The following is a 17476-nucleotide window of genomic DNA, read 5'->3' on the forward strand; positions in this document are numbered from 1 at the left end:
ATCCAGGGAACTACAGGCCGGTGAGCCTTACGTCAGTGGTAGGGAAATTACTGGAGAGAATTCTTCGAGACAGGATCTACTCCCATTTGGAAGCAAATGGACATATTAGTGAGAGGCAGCATGGTTTTGTGAAGGGGAGGTCGTGTCTCACTAACTTGATCAAGTTTTACGAAGAGGTCACAAAGATGATTGATGCAGATAGGGCAGTGGATGTCGTCTATATAGATAAGGCCTTTGACAAGGTCCCTCATGGTAGACTGGTGCAAAAGGTGAAGTCACACGGGATCAGGGGTGAGCTGGCAAGGTGGATACAGAACTGGCTAGGTCACAGAATGCAGAGGGTAGCAATGGAAGGGTGCTTTTCTAATTGGAGGGCTGTGACTAGTGGTGTTCCACAGGGATCAGTGCTGGGACCTTTGCTGTTCGTAGTATATATAAATGATTTGGGGGAAAATGTAACTGGTCTGATTAGTAAGTTTGCAGACGACACAAAGGTTGGTGGAATTGCGGATAGCGGTGAGGACTGTCAGAGGATACAGTAGGATTTAGATCGTTTGGAGACGATTGGCAGAGAGATGGCAGATGGAGTTTAATCTGGACAAATGTGAGGTAATGCATTTTGGAAGGTCTAATGCAGGTAGGGAATATACAGTGAATGGTAGAACCGTAAAGAGTATTGAACGTCTGAGAGATCTTGGTGTACAGGTCCACAGGTCACTGAAAGGGGCAACACAGGTGGAGAAGGTAGTCAAGAAGGCATATGGCATGCTTGCCTTCATTGGCTGGGGCATTGAGTTTAATAATTGGCAAGTCATGTTGCAGCTGTATAGAACCTTAGTTAGGCCACACTTGGAGTACAGTGTTCAATTCTGGTCGCCACACTACCAGAAGGATGTGGAAGCTTTAGAGAGGGTGCAGAAGAGGTTTACCAGGATGTTGCCTGGTATGGAGGGCATTAGCTATGAGGAGCGGTTGAATAAACTCGGTTTGTTCTCACTGGAATGACGGAGGTTGAGGGGCGACCTGATAGAGGTCTATAAAATTATGAGGGCATAGACAGAGTGGATAGTCAGAGGCTTTTCCCCAGGGTAGAGGGGTCAATTACTAGGGGGCAAGGTTTAGAGTAGATGTGCAAGGCAAGTTTTTTTACACAGAGGGTAATGGGTGCCTGGAACTCGCTCCCAGAGGAGGTGATGGAAGCAGGGAAGATAGTGACATTTAAGGGGCATCTTGACATGAATAGGATGGGAATAGAGAGATATAGATTCAGGAAGTGTAGAAGATTGTAGTTTAGTCGGACAGCATGGTCGGCCCAGGCTTGGAGGGCTGAAGGGCCTGTTCCTGTGCCGTACGTTTCTTTGTTCTTTGTTCTCCTTGTTCTATGAAGACAATTTTTGCCTCGTCCTTCAATGGGCCAAGGAAAACTCAAAGCGACAGTTGAATAATTTCCTCAGAAAGGCTCACTGACGTAACGGCCTCAACCAGGTTATTACAACCAGCACAAGTAGGTTACTTAGATCAGAACAATGAGTACCTAGGCAAACAACACAGTCATCGAAAGGCTCCTGCGGTGAATGTTTGGACTGACACTGATGGCAGGAATTATATCCCAAAACACTCTCGTCCGAGCCAGGTCCTGGGACGATGTCTGCACAGAGAAAACACAACAAACTGTGAGGACAACTTTTTTTTTGAAAATCGGAAATGCATTAACAGATTATTGCACAAAAATATTGATGAAAGGGATGAGGGTCTTCAATTATTAAGACTGTTTTGTAAGTTAATATGGAGCCGTTAACATTGTTAGAGTATTCCAAGATGCTTCACAGGACCATCATTAAAAAAAAAGTTCACCTCAGGCTGGAATTTCCAGTCACCGAGAGGGCACAGCCAAAGAATCCAGCCCAGTGCCTTTCACAATCTCTTCCCAAAGAGGTTAGGCTTCCCAAACCTCTTTGCAGCCGATGGAGTACCTTTGAAGCCATTACTGTAAAAAAAGGTGGCACAAACCAGCAATGTGACAATGGCCAGGTAAGATATTAGTGCAGATGGCCAAAAGCTGGTCACATCGGTACAATTTAAGGAGCACCTTGAAGCAACAAAGAGAGGCAGAGGTGAAGATATTTAGGGAGGCAATCCCAGATTTCAGCGACCAAGGGGCTGAAGGCACAGCCACCCATTAAAACCAGTGATGTTCAAGAGGCCATAATTCAAGGAGCGCTGCTATCTTCGGAGAATTCCAGGGCTGGAGAACATGACAGGAAGAGGGAGGGACAAGACTGTGAAGGAGTTTGAAAACAAGGACGATCATTTTGAGATGATGTGGAGATGCCCCCGTTGGACTGGGGTGAGCACAGTAAGAAGTCTTACAACACCAGGTTAAAGTCCAACAGGTTTGTTTCAAACACTAGCTTTCGGAGCACTGCTCCTTCCTCAGGTGAATGGACTCCCACAGTGGGTGGGACCCGAAAACTTTGGCCGTTGAGTCGGCTCGAGCTGCGACCGCATTTTGGAAAAGTAGGTTCAACTGAAAAAGAGGAACGCTCAATAATTTCAATGGTTGGTGTTCTACGGCAGGTTGCAGATATTCTCGGCAGTGATAGAATATTAGTTCCGGTCATGACAGCTCAGGGTTTTCTGGCCCAGCTGTATGGTCAAGACATGGTTATTTTGTTTTCTTCCAGCACAAGAAGTGACAAAGGAAATAACTGAAGATATTTTCAGATTGACAGATTAATTTCTGCACTGAGACATCCACCCAGACAGCAAACTTCAACACAAAATTTAAGTAGATGTTGACAGCAAGGGAGAAAACAGGAGTATTTTAGCAGCTGTGAACATTATTTTATATTGCAGTGGTAGTTAATATTCCTATCAATCAGGAGATTCTGTGAACAAATAATCATAATGTTCCGAATATTGTTCAATACATTGTCGTGGGTATAGTACACATTTGTGGTTGTGCCACATTAGTGCCACATAAACTACCTGTACCATACCCTACCCAATTTGTTTTTGTTATCTCCTTTCCGCAACAAACATCAAAGTTGAATTTCAACTTGTAATATTGCAGCAGAACATGACAATGAGTAAATAAAATACAAGATTATGCATTTTCACCATATCATGACAATATTGTTACACTCTCTGCAGAGACGGATAAACTTCATATAAGAAATTCAAACTTCCAGCTAATAGCTGGAAGGATGATATCATGTTTTAAGACATTTACTGTAACAAACGGATAAAAGCACTAATGACTAAACACAATCTTTAAACCACAAAATAGAATACCCACTTCTTATTTTTAGAATTAAAAAAAAGACACTCATAGGTATGCATACACGGTCCTTTCTGTCGACATTCTATTCTTCCAATGTCAAATCAAAATTATTATTCCATCTTTTTCTTTCTCAGCAGGCGATTCTTCCATCTTTTCCTTTCTCAGCCGATAACTTCTAACCACAGAAATGTCCTTAATGGGAGAGTATTATTGGGGCTCTTTCCTGCTGTGAAAGCTAGGTGCATTTTCCAGCTCCATTTTAACACCTCTTGAATTTGAGTTTGACATTTTCAATCCAAATGCAAATCTCTACCCACATTCTGGCACAGTGAGCCACAGAGACGTTCGGCCTAAACTCTCTTTCCCGGGCCTTGGCAGACTGAACCCCCTGTCTGTTTTCTGAGATATTTTAGGAAAGGCAATTTTAACTGTTCTGGTGTGAGCGGGGAGTTGAATCCCAGATATTTACAATGGTTTCTTCTGCACCCAGTCCCATGGCAATGTGAATCACATGAGTCACGTATTCAGGTGAAAATGCTGATTAGCTAATATTTGTCCCAACTCTCCCCTATCCCAGAATCAAATGCAACGTTCAAAGTGTACCATTTTACAACTGAACAATGTGAACACTTTCCCAGAACTTGGAGATGTCACTGGCATCACAGCTGCCTTCACAATTGCCTGCAGGTGTGAGTTCCTTGCACACTTTTCCCAGTAAGCCTACCTATTTACCAGCCCCATCACCCAGACCAGTTCTCAGGCAGACTACAACACAGGTCACAAGACACCGTCATTTTACCCCAAACGTAAAGACACGGTCGCTGAACATAATAATCTTACGAATCTCAACAACCGTTACAACTTCAAACTTGCAATTTTATTTCGTTTTTTAAAACTTGTATAAATTTCAATCAACTCGGGGCGGAATGATGGCACAGTGGTTAGCACTGCTGCCTCATGATGCCAGGGACCCAGGTTTGATTCCAGCCCTGGGTCACTGTCCGTGTGGAGTTTGCACATTCTCCCCGTGTCTGCATGGGTCGCAACCCCACAACCAAAGAAGTGAAATGTAGGTGAATTAGCCACGCTAAAGTGGGCAGATGGTGGCATAGTGGTATTGTCGCTGGACTAATAATCCAGAGACCCAAGAAAATGATCTGAGGACCCGGGTTCGAATACCACCCGGGCAGGTGATGGAATTTAAGCTCAATAAAATATTTGGAATTAAGTCGAATGATGACCATGAAACCATTGTTAATTGTTCTAAAAACCCATCTGGTTTGCTAATGCCCTTTAGGGATGGAAATCTGCCATCCTTACCTGGTCTGGCCTCCATGTGACTCTTGGCCAACAGCAATGTGGTTCATCACAATGCCCTCTGAAATGGCCCAGCAAGCCACTCAGTTGTATTGAACAGCTACAAAAATACAGAAAAGTAATGAAACCGGACGGACCACCCGGCATCGAACAAGGCCACGGAAACTACAACGGCAAACCCAGCCCTGCCGACCCTGCAAAGTGCTCCTTACTAACATCTGGGGGCTTGGGCCAAAGTTGGGAGAGCTGTCTATCAGACTAACAGAGTCATACACACAGAATCATACCTTACAGACAATATCCCAGACAGCACTATCACCATTCCTGGGTATGTCCTGTCTCACCGGCAGGACAGACCCAGCAGAGGTGGCAGCACAGTGATACACAGACGGGAGCGTGTTTCCCTGGGAGTCCTCAACACAGACTCTGGGCCCCATAAAGTCTCATGGCTTCAGGTTAAACATGGGCAAGGAAACCTCCTGCTGATTACCATGTACCGGCCACCATCAGCTGATCAATCAGTACCTGCCATAATGAACACCACTTGGAGGAAACACTAAGGGTGGCACGAGCGCAGAATACACTCTGGGTGAGGGACTTCAATGTCCGTCACCAAGAGTGGCTCAGTAGTACCACCACAGACCTAGCTGGCTGGGTCCTAAAGGACATTGCTGCTAGACTGGGACTGCAGCAGGTGGTGAGGGAACAAAAAGGGGGGGTAAACATACTTGACCTCATCCTCACCCTGCCTGCTGTAGATGGATCTGGCCATGACAGTATTGGTAAAAGTGACCACCGCATAGTCCTTGTGGAGACAAAGTCCCATCTTCACATTGAGGACACCCTCTTATGTTTTGTGTGGCACTATCATCGTGCTAAATGGTGACTTCAAACAGATCTAGCAAGTCATGGGCATCCACGAGGTGCTGTGGGCATCAGTGGGTATTCAACCACAATCTGAAACCTCATGGCCTGACATATCCCCCATTCAACCATTACCACCAAGCCAGGGGATCAATCCTGATTCAATGAAGAATACAGGGGTCATGCCAGGAGCAACACCAGGCACACTGGAAACTGAGGTGTCAATCTGGTGAAGATATAACATAATGCAGGACTACTTGTGTGCCAAACAGCATAATCAGCAAGCAATAGACAGAGCTAAGCAATTCCACAGCTAACACATCAGAATGAAACTCTGCAGTCCTGCCACATTCAGTCGAGAATGGTGCTGGACCATCATACAACTCACTGGAGGAGGACATTGCACAGATATCCCAAGCCCAAAACATTTGTGCAAAAGACAAGGCTGAGGCATTCGCAACAATCTTCAGCCAGAAGTGCCGAGTGGATGATCCATCTCGGTCTCCTCCGGAGGTCCCCACCAACACAGATGTCCGTCTTCAGCCAATACGATTCACTCCACATGATATCAATAAATGGCTGAAGGCACTGGATACTGCAAAGGCTATGGGCCCTGACAATATTCCAGCAATAGTACTGAAGACTTGTGCTCCAGAACTTGCCGCACCCCAAGCCAAGCTGTTCCAGTACAGCAACAACACTGGTATCTACCCGACGATGTGGAAAATTGCCCAGGTGTGTCCTGTACACAAGAAACAGGACAAATCCAACCCAGCCATTTACCGCCCTATGAGTCTACTGTCTATCATCAGCAAATTGATGGAAGGAATCATTAACAGTGCTATCACGCGGCACTTACTCAGCAATAACCTGCTAACGGCTGCTCAGTTTTGGTTCTGCCTGGGTCACTCAGCTCCTGACCTGATAACAGTCTTGGTTCAAACAGACACAAAAGAGGTGAGAGTGACTGCCCTTGACATCAAGGCAGCATTTGACCGAGTATCGTTATCAAGGAGCCCCAGCTAAACTGGAGTCGATGGGAATTAGGAGGGAAACTCTCCGCTGGTTGGAGTCATACCTGGCACAAAGGAAAATGGTTGTGGTGGTTGGAGGTCAATCATCTCAGCTCCAGGACATCACTGCGGGAGTTCCCCATGGTAGTGTCCTCGGCCCAATTATCTTCAGTTGCTACATTAATGACCTTCCTTCCATCATTAGGTCAGAAGTGGGGATGTTTGCGGAAGACTGCCCAATGTTCAGCACCATTTGTCACTCCTCAGATAATGAAGCAGTCCATGTCCAAATGCACCAAGACCTGGACAATATCCAGGCTTGGGGCTGACAAGTGGCAAGTTACATTCACGCCATACAAGTGCCAGGCAATGACCATCTCCTACAAGAGAGGGTCTAACCACCATCGCCCCATGACATTCAATGGCATTACCATTGCTGACTCCCCCACTATCGACATCCTGGGGATTACCATTGATCGAAACTGAAATGGACTAGAGACATCAATACTGTGGCTACCAGGGCAGGTCAAAGGCTAGGAATCCTATGGCGAGTAACTCACCTCCTAATCCCCCAAAGCCTGTCTACCATCTACAAGTCAGGAGTGTAATGGAATACTCTCCATTTGCCTGGATGAGTGCAACTCCAACAACACTCAAGAAGCTCGACACCATCCAGGTCAATGCAGCCCCGCTTGATTGCTCCCCCTTCCACAAACATTCAAACCCTCCACCACCGACGAACAGTGGCAGCCGAGTGTACCATCCACAGGATGCACTGCCGGAACTCACAAGGCTCCTTGGACAACACCTTCCAAACGCACAACCATTGCCATCTAAAAGGAAAATAGCAGCAGATACCTGGGAACCCCACCGCCTGGATGTTCCCCTCCAAGTGACTCTGACTTGGAAATATATCGGCATTCCTTCACTGTCGCTGGGACAAAATCGTGGAACTCCCTTGCTAACAGCACAGTAGGTGTACCTACACCTCAGGGCCTGCAGAGGTTCAAGAAGGCAGCTCGCCGCCACCTTCTGAAGGGCAACTAGGGATGGGCAGTAAATGCCGGCCTAACCAGCAACACCCACATCCAGTAAAATGAATTCTTAAAAATTGCCGCTTTAATGGAAAAAAATGAATTGGGTACTTAAATGTTTTTTTAATTATAAAACAAATTCCATTCAGCTCGGCAGCTCGATGCAGAAACAACACAAAGGATATGGCTGACAAACGATATTCCCAAAGCTGATTGAAATCTTCAGCAGTCAAGATTAGAGAGGCAGAGAGAAAGCCTGGATCTCGCTAAGAGAGGCTTAAGCTTTAGAAAGTCCAGAGAATAGAGAAAGAACATGCAGCACAAAGAACACAATGTGACAAGTGGATTTAACGCATTTGGTTCAAACAGCTTGTCGAGAAACAGAAATGGGAACAGGTAGATATTTTGTGAATTGCACTTTCTATCTCAGAACACTGGGAAATATTGTTTACTACTTTCGGACAAAGCATGGAGTGCAGCAGACACAGGAGCAGCAGCAGCAGCAGGAACAGCTGCAGCAGGAACAGCAGCAGACACAGGAGCAGCAGCAGCAGCAGCAGGAACAGCAGCAGCAGCAGGAACAGCAGCAGCAGGAACAGGAGCAGCAGGAACAGCAGCAGCAGGAACAGGAGCAGCAGCAGGAACAGGAACAGCTGCAGCAGGAACAGGAGCAGCAACAGGAGCAGCAGCAGCAGCAGGAACAGCAGCAACAGGAACAGGAGCAGCAGGAACAGCAGCAACAGGAACAGGAGCAGCAGGAACAGCAGCAACAGGAACAGCAGCAGCAGGAATAGCAGGAGCAGGAGCAGCAGCAGCAGGAATAGCAGGAGCAGGAACAGCAGCAACAGGAACAGCAGCAACAGGAGCAGCAGCAGCAGGAATAGCAGGAGCAGGAACAGGAGCAGGAACAGCAACAGCAGCAGGAACAGGAGCAGCAGCAGGTACAGCAGCAGGAACTGCAGCAGGAACAGCAGCAGCAGGAACAGCAGCAGCAGGTACAGCAGCAGCAGGAACAGCAGCAGCAGCAGGAACAGGAGCAGCAGGAACAGGAGCAGCAGGAACAGCAGCAGCAGGAACAGCAGCAGCAGCAGGGACAGCAGCAGCAGGAACAGGAGCAGCAGGAACAGCAGCAGCAGCAGGAACAGCAGCAGCAGGAACAGGAACAGCAGCAGCAGGAACAGCAGCAACAGGAACAGCAGCAGGAACAGGAACAGCAGGAACAGCAGCAGGAACAGGAGCAGCAGGAACAGCAGCAGCAGGAACAGCAGCAGGAACAGCAGCAGCAGCAGGAACAGCAGCAGCAGGAACAGCAGCAGCAGGAACAGGAACAGCAGCAGCAGGAACAGCAGCAACAGGAACAGCAGCAGCAGGAACAGCAGCAGGAACAGCAGCAGCAGCAGGAACAGGAGCAGCAGGAACAGCAGCAGCAGCAGGAACAGGAGCAGCAGGAACAGCAGCAGGAACAGCAGCAGCAGCAGGAACAGCAGCAGCAGGAACAGCAGCAGCAGGAACAGGAACAGCAGCAGCAGGAACAGCAGCAACAGGAACAGCAGCAGGAACAGCAGCAGGAACAGGAACAGCAGGAACAGCAGCAGGAACAGGAACAGCAGGAACAGCAGCAACAGGAACAGCAGCAGCAGGAACAGCAGCAACAGGATCAGCAGCAACAGGAACAGCAGCAGGAACAGCAGCAGGAACAGGAACAGCAGGAACAGCAGCAACAGGAACAGCAGCAGCAGGAACAGCAGCAACAGGATCAGCAGCAACAGGAACAGCAGCAACAGGATCAGCAGCAACAGGATCAGCAGCAACAGGAACAGCAGCAGCAGGAACAGCAGCAACAGGCACACCAGCAACAGTATCAGCAGCAACAGGAACAGCAGCAGCAGGAACAGCAGCAGCAGCAGGAACAGCAGCAGCAACAGGAACAGCAGCAGCAACAGGAACAGCAGCAGCAGCAGGAACAGCAGCAGCAGGAACAGCAGCAGCAACAGGAACAGCAGCAGGAACAGCAGCAGCAACAGGAACAGCAGCAGCAGCAGGAACAGCAGCAGCAACAGGAACAGCAGCAGCAACAGGAACAGCAGCAGCAGCAGGAACAGCAGCAGCAGGAACCGCAGCAGCAACAGGAACAGCAGCAGGAACAGCAGTGATGTGACCATCAATTCACTAGAGACACGATTGGAAGTAAACTGTGGTTTTAATAGTCTTACAACTGAGCCAGCCTGTGACCAGAGGAACTGAGAGCAGGGCTGACGGCTGCAGCACTTTATACTTCCTGTAGTGGGAAGGGTCATGGATGGAGCCATGGGCAGAGCCAAGGGTGGAGCCCTGTACAAGCTCCTCATCTCCCCCTATGGGCAGAGCCGCACAACGGCTCACAGACAGAGCCCATTAGGACATAATACAATGCAATACAATACAGTATGAATTACAATACAGTATTATTCACCACATTCACCCCCTGTAAAAAAAAACAAGTCCGGCGGGGGTTACGGGTTTACAGGTTGTGCCGGTCCGGTGGCCGAGTCGTCCTTTGGGATCGGCGGAGCACCGGGGTTGCAGCCTCTTCGAGTGGCTGGGTGGTGACGATCGGTGTGGGTACGAGGGCGGACTCCGGGGGTGTTTCGGTCCGAGCTTCATACCTGACCGGTGCGATGGGCGACGGGGGCGGCAGGAAACCTATAGGCGCGGGGGCGCAGGTCGTGGGGGGTTGGGTGGGGTGTAGTGTGAGGGGTACCTCGGCTGTGGTGGTAGAGTTGGATCCTGTATGCGCCAGGTCCCGGAGGGAAACGGTATCCTGATGGACATTGGGGTATTCAATAAAGGCGTATTGGGGGTTTGAATGAAGCAGTAGCACTCTCTCCACTAGCGGGTCTGTTTTGTGTGTCCGGATGTGCTTCCGGTGGAGAACCGGGCCCGGTGTCCTCAAGCAGGATGGGAGCGAAGCCCCTGTGGTCGTGCCCCTAGAGAAAACAAATAGACATTCATGAGTGGTCTTGTTGGTGGCGGTGCACAGGAGGGATCTAATTGCATGGAGCGCGTCGGGGAGGACCTCCTGCCAGTGGGAGGCCAGGAGATTCGTGGACCGGAGGGTCAGTAGAACGGTCTTCCAGACCGTCTCATTCTCTCTCTCCACCTGCCCGTTCCCCCTGGGGTTGTAGCTAGTAGTCCTGCTCGAGGCAATGCCCTTGTCGAGCAGGTACTGACGAAGCTCGTCGCTAATAAAGGACGAACCCCTGTCGCTGTGTACGTAGCTGGGGAAACCGAACAGGGTGAAGACACTGTGCAGGGCTCTGATGACTGTGTGGGAGGTCATATCGGGGCACGGGATAGCAAAGGGGAAGCGGGAGAACTCGTCGATGACGTTCAGAAAGTACACATTTCGATTGGTTGAGGGGAGTGGCCCTTTGAAATCGATGCTCAGGTGTTCAAAGGGCCGGGATGCCTTTACCAAGTGGGCCTTGTCTGGTCTATAGAAGTGCGGTTTGCACTCCGCGCAGATCGGGCAATCCCTGGTGATGGCTTTGACCTCCTCGGTGGAGAAAGGCAAATTTTGGGCTTTGACATAGAGGGCGACCCGGGTGACCCCTGGGTGGCAGAAGTCATTGTGGATAGCCTTCAGGCGGTCGTCTTGCGCGCTGGCGTATGTGCCGCGGGACAGGGCATCTGGGGGCTCGTTGAGCTTCCCCGGTCAATACATGATATCGTAATTATAGGTGGAGAATTCGATCCTCCACCGCAAGATTTTATCATTTTTAATTTTGCCCCTTTGCGAGTTGTCAAACATGAAGGCAACCGATCTTTGGTCGGTGATGAGGGTGAACCTCCTACCTGCGAAGTAGTGCCTCCAGTGCCGTACGGCTTCCACAATGGCTTGAGCTTCCTTTTCGACTGAGGAGTGTCGAAGTTCCGAAGCGGAGAGGGTTCGGGAGAAGAAGGCAACTGGTATCCCTGCCTGATTCAGAGTGGCTGCGAGAGCGACATCTGAGGCGTCGCTCTCCACTTGAAAGGGGACGGATTCATCCACCGCCCGCATGGCGGCTTTGGCAATGTCCTCCCTGATGCAGTTGAAGGCCTGGCGGGGCTCAGCCGACAGTGGGAAGTGTGGTCTTAAATAGTGGGCGGGCTTTGTCCGCATACTGGGGGACCCACTGAGCATAATAAGAGAAAAATCCCAGGCACCTCTTGAGGGCCTTGGGACAATGAGGGAGAGGGAGTTGTAAGAGGGGCGCATGCGGTCCGGGTCGGGGCCCAGGACTCCGTTTTCCACGACATAGCCGAGGATGGCTAGTCTGGTAGGGCGGAAAACGCATTTCTCCGTATTATAGGTGAGATTGAGTTTCTGGGCAGTCTGGAGAAATCGGTGGAGGTTGGCGTCGTGGTCCTGCTGATCATGGCCGCAGATGGTGACATTGTCCAAGTAAGGAAACGTGGCCCGCAGCCCGTACTGGTCCACCATTCGGTCCATTGTTCGTTGGAACACCGAGACCCCATTCGTGGCGCCAAAGGGGACCCGGAGGAAGCGGAAGAGGCGGCCATCGGCCTCGAACGCCGTGTAGTGGCGGTCGTCCGGGCGGATTGGGAGCTGGTGGTAAGCAGACTTCAGATCCACCGTGGAGAATATGCGGTACTGGCCGATCTGATTAACCATGTCTGCAATTCTGGGGAGGGGGTACGCATCGAGGTGCGTGAACCGGTTAATGGTTTGGCTATAATCAACCACCATTCGGAACTTTTCCCCGGTCTTGACGACCACCACCTGAGCTCTCCAGGGGCTGTTACTGGCCTCTATGACACCCTCATGTAGGAGCCGTTGGACCTCGGAACTGATAAATACCCTGTCCTGCAGGCTATACCGCCTGCTGCGAGTGGCTACGGGTTTGCAGTTCGCAGTGAGATTAGCAAAGAGTGGAGGGGGGTTGATTTTTAGTGTCGCTAGACTGCAGATAGTGAGTGGAGGTAGAGGCCCGCAGAAGCTGAGTGTGAGGCTCTTGAGATTACATTGGAAGTCAAGTCAAAGTAAGAGAGGGGCGCAGAGGTCAGGGAGTACGTACAGCTGGAAATTAGAGCAGCTGGCGCCATGAATCGTTAGGGTCGCGACAGTGTGCCCTTGTATGTGTACTGAGTGTGAGCCTGAGGCGAGGGAGATAGTTTTCCGTGCAGGGAAGATAGGGAGAGAACAGCGTCTTACCAGGTCAGGATGAACGAAGCTCTCGGTGCTCCCGGAGTCGAAGAGGCACGGTGTCCTGTACCCATTGATTTTAACGGACATCATCGAGCTCTGGAGGTGCTTCGGACGCGACTGGTCCAACGTGACTGCGTTGAGTTGCGGGTAGTCGGCGGCTTGATCAGCAGTGCTGGAGTGGCCCCGTGATGACTGTCTGCTGACGTCGTAGTCGTCAAGGTAAGGTTCGGTGGATGGCCAAGATGGCGGCCCCCGTTGATCGCACGTGGCGGGTGCTGAAGAATATGGCGTCCAAGATGGCCGCCCCCGTGGATCGCACGTGGCGGTCGGTGAGGAAGGTGGCGTCCAAGATGGCGGCCCCCACAAATCGCACGTGGCCGGCCTCATAGAGGAGGGTTGCCAAGATGGCGGCCCCCATGAGTTGCACGTGTCGGGTGGGGGCGGAGTCGGCAGACACGCTGCAGCATTACGGGGTCTGCGGGCCTGAGTTTGGGAGGCGAGTGCTCTGTACTGCGGGGGAGTTAGAAAGTTTCGATTTTGCCAGGCATACTCGGGCATAGTGTCTTTTGTGACTGCAGCTGCTGCAGGTCGCGTTGCGGGCCGGGCAGTGCTGCCATGGGTGTTGGGGCTGGCCACAAAAATGGCACGCTGGCGCTCCATAGTGGGTGGGTGGCCGCGCGGCGCAGGCCTGGGGCTGTCGGTGGTCGGGGGCCCACGATGGGGTTGCTTGGTCCGCGGGGAATGAGTTCAAACTGCGGAACGCAACCTCCATAGTCGTAGCTAACTCTACCGTGTCCTCCAAGTTCTGGGCCCCTCTTTCAAGTAATCGCTGGCGCACATAGTTAGACCTGAGCCCTGCAACTTATACATCACGTACAGCGAGTTCCATATGTTGGGAGGCTGTTACAGCCTGAAAATTACAGTCCAGAGCAAGGGCTTTTAAATCACGCAGAAAGTTTTCTAACGACTCTGTGGGGCGCTGGCGGCGAGTCGTGAAAAAGTGCCGCGCGTAGACCTCGTTAATCGGCCACACGTACAGTCGGTCGAGCATAGCCAGGGCCTCAGTATATGAGGTGGTATAATTGAGTTGCGTAGAGATACGATGGCTCACCCGTGCGTGCAGTAGGCTGCGTTTCTGCTCCTCTGTAGTTTCTGATGTGCTTGATTCAGCCAGGTAGGCCTTGAAATATCGAAGCCAGTGTAGGAAGATTTCCTTCACCTCTGCAGCCTGCGGGTCGAGTTCTAGTCGATCCGGTTTGAGAGCTGATTCCATAGTAGTTTTCTTCAAGTTTTCTAAGACTATTAAATTGATGTGACCATCAATTCACTAGAGACACGATTGGAAGTAAACTGAGTTTTAATAGTCTTACAACTGAGCCAGCCTGCGACCAGACGAACTGAGAGCAGGGCTTCCGGCTGCAGCACTTTATACTTCCGGTAGTGGGAGGGGCCATGGGCAGAGCCATGGGCGGAGCCAAAGGTGGAGCCCTGTACAAGCTCCTCATCTCCCCCTATAGGCAGAGCCGCGCAACGGCTCACAGACAGAGCCCACAAGGACATAATACAATGCAATACAGTGTGAATTACAATACAGTGTAATTCATCACAAGCAGCAAAAGGAATAGCAGCAGCAGGAACAGCAGCAGGAACAGCAGCAACAGCAAGAACATCAGGAACAATAGCAGGAACAACAACAGCAGGAACAGCAGCAGGAACAGCAGCAACAGGAACAGCAGCAGCAGGAACAGCAGCAGCAGGAACAGCAGCAGGAACAGCAGCAGCAGGTACAGCAGCAAGGACAGGAACAGCAGGAGACGGAACAGCAGGAGCCGGAACAGCAGCAGTAGGAACAGCAGCAGCAGGAACAGCAGCAGCAGCAGGAACAGCAGCAGCAGGAACAGCAACAGCAGCAGCAGCAGGAACAGCAGCAGCAGGAACAGCAGCAGCAGCAGGAACAGCAGCAGGATCAGCAGCAGGAACAGCAGCAGGAACAGCAACAGGAACAGCAGCAGGAGCAGCAGCAGCAGGAACAGCAGCAGCAGCAGGAACAGCAGCAGCAGGAACAGCAGCAGCAGGAACAGCAGCAGCAGGAACAGCAGCAGGAGCAGCAGCAGCAGGAACAGCAGCAGCAGGAACAGCAGCAGCAGGAACAGCAGCAGGAGCAGCAGCAGCAGGAACAGCAGCAGCAGCAGCAGGAACAGCAGCAGCAGCAGCAGGAACAGCAGCAGCAGGAACAGCAGCAGCAGGAACAGCAGCAGCAGGAACAGCAGCAGGAACAGCAGCAGCAGGAGCAGCAGCAGCAGGAACTGCAGCAGCAGCAGGGACAGCAGCAGCAGGAACAGCAGCAGGAGCAGCAGCAGCAGCAGCAGGAACAGCAGCAGCAGCAGGAACAGCAGCAGCAGCAGGAACAGCAGCAGCAGGAACAGCAGCAGCAGCAGGAACAGCAGCAGGAACAGCAGCAGCAGCAGGAACAGCAGCAGCAGCAGCAACAGGAGCAGCAGGAACAGCAGCAGCAGGAACAGCAGCAGCAGCAGCAGGAACAGCAGGAACAGCAGCAGCAGGAACAGCAGCAGCAGCAGCAGGAACAGGAACAGCAGCAGGAACAGCAGCAGGAACAGCAGCAGCAGGAACAGCAGCAGCAGCAGCAACAGGAGCAGCAGGAACAGCAGCAGCAGGAACAGCAGCAGCAGCAGCAGGAACAGGAACAGCAGCAGGAACAGCAGCAGGAACAGCAGCAGCAGCAACAACAGGAGCAGCAGGAACAGCAGCAGCAGGAACAGCAGCAGCAGCAGGAACAGGAACACCAGCAGGAGCAGCAGCAGGAACAGCAGCAGCAGGAACAGCAGCAGCAGGAACAGCAGCAGCAGCAGGAACAGCAGCAGCAGCAGCAACAGGAGCAGCAGGAACAGCAGCAGCAGGAACAGCAGCAGCAGCAGCAACAGGAAGAGCAGCAGGAACAGCAGCAGGAACAGCAGCAGCAGGAAGGAACAGCAGCAGCAGGAACAGCAGCAGCAACAGGAACAGCAGCAGGAACAGCAGCAGCAGGGTCAGCAGCAGCAGGGTCAGCAGCAACAGGAACAGCAGCAGGAACAGCAGCAGGAACAGCAGCAGCAGGTACAGCAGCAGGAACAGCAGCAGGAACAGCAGCAGCAGGAACTGCAGGAGCCGGAACAGGAGCAGCAGGAACAGCAGGAGCCGGAACAGCAGCAGTAGGAACAGCAGCAGCAGGAACAGCAGCAGCAGCAGCAACAGCAGCAGCAGCAGGAACAGCAGCAGCAGGAACAGCAGCAGCAGCAGCAACAGGAACAGCAGCAGGAACAGCAGCAGGAACAGCAGCAGCAGGAAGGAACAGCAGCAGCAGGAACAGCAGCAGCAGCAGCAACAGGAACAGCAGCAGGAACAGCAGCAGCAGGGTCAGCAGCAGCAGGGTCAGCAGCAACAGGAACAGCAGCAGGAACAGCAGCAGGAACAGCAGCAGCAGGTACAGCAGCAGGAACAGCAGCAGCAGGAACTGCAGGAGCCGGAACAGGAGCAGCAGGAACAGCAGGAGCCGGAACAGCAGCAGTAGGAACAGCAGCAGCAGGAACAGCAGCAGCAGCAGCAACAGCAGCAGCAGGAACAGCAGCAGCAGCAGCAACAGCAGCAGCAGCAGGAACAGGAACAGCAGCAGCAGGAACAGCAGCAGGAACAGCAGCAGCAGCAGCAGGAAGAGCAGCAGCAGCAACAGAAGCAGCAGGAACAGCAGCAGCAGGAACAGGTACAGCAGCAGCAACAGGAACAGCAGCAACAGGAACAGCAGCAACAGGAACAGCAGCAGCAGGAACAGGAGCAACAGGAACAGCAACAGGAACAGAAGCAACAGCAGGAACAGCAGCAGCAGGAACAGCAGCAGCAGGAACAGCAGCAACAGCAGCAACAGCAGCAGAAGGAACAGGAACAGCAGCAGCAGGAACAGGAGCAGCAGGAACAGCAGCAGCAGCAGCAACAGCAGCAACAGCAGGAACAGCAGCAGAAGGAACAGGAACAGCAGCAGCAGGAACAGGAGCAGCAGGAACAGCAGCAGCAGCAGCAACAGCAGGAACAGCAGCAGCAGCAGCAACAGCAGGAACAGCAGCAGCAGCAGCAGGAACAGCAGCAGGAACAGGAGCAGCAGGAACAGCAGCAGCAGCAGCAATGGCAGCAGCAGCAGGAACAGCAGCAGCAGGAACAGCAGCAGCAGGAACAGCAGCAGCAGGAACAGCAGCAGCAGCAGCAACAGCAGCAGGAACAGCAGCAGCAGGAACAGCAGCAGCAGGAACAGCAGCAGCAGCAACAGCAGCAGGAACAGCAGCAGCAGGAACAGCAGCAGCAGGAACAGCAGCAGCAGGAACAGCAGCAGCAGCAGCAACAGCAGCAGGAACAGGAGCAGCAGGAACAGCAGCAGCAGCAGCAACAGCAGCAACAGCAGGAACAGCAGCAGAAGGAACAGGAACAGCAGCAGCAGGAACAGGAGCAGCAGGAACAGCAGCAGCAGCAGCAACAGCAGGAACAGCAGCAGCAGCAGCAACAGCAGGAACAGCAGCAGGAACAGCAGCAGGAACAGGAGCAGCAGGAACAGCAGCAGCAGCAGCAATGGCAGCAGCAGCAGGAACAGCAGCAGCAGGAACAGCAGCAGCAGGAACAGCAGCAGCAGGAACAGCAGCAGCAGCAGCAACAGCAGCAGGAACAGCAGCAGCAGGAACAGCAGGAACAGCAGCAGCAGGAACAGCAGCAGCAGGAACAGCAGCAGCAGGAACAG

The 17476-nt window shown here is 52.1% G+C and overlaps 1 protein-coding gene across 1 annotated transcript in view; it reads right to left on the reverse strand.

Moving 5' to 3' along the window:
• Positions 1 to 17476, reverse strand: part of ano3 (anoctamin 3) — a 313721-nt gene that overhangs the window by 265443 nt on the left and 30802 nt on the right. Inside the window, exon 3 of the mRNA XM_038808322.1 lies at positions 1535 to 1648. Within this exon, the coding sequence (XP_038664250.1) occupies positions 1535 to 1648 (114 nt within the window). The remainder of the gene's footprint in view (positions 1 to 1534; positions 1649 to 17476) is intronic.

Source organism: Scyliorhinus canicula, chromosome 9 (genome assembly GCF_902713615.1).
Source record: "Scyliorhinus canicula chromosome 9, sScyCan1.1, whole genome shotgun sequence".
NCBI lineage: Eukaryota > Metazoa > Chordata > Chondrichthyes > Carcharhiniformes > Scyliorhinidae > Scyliorhinus > Scyliorhinus canicula.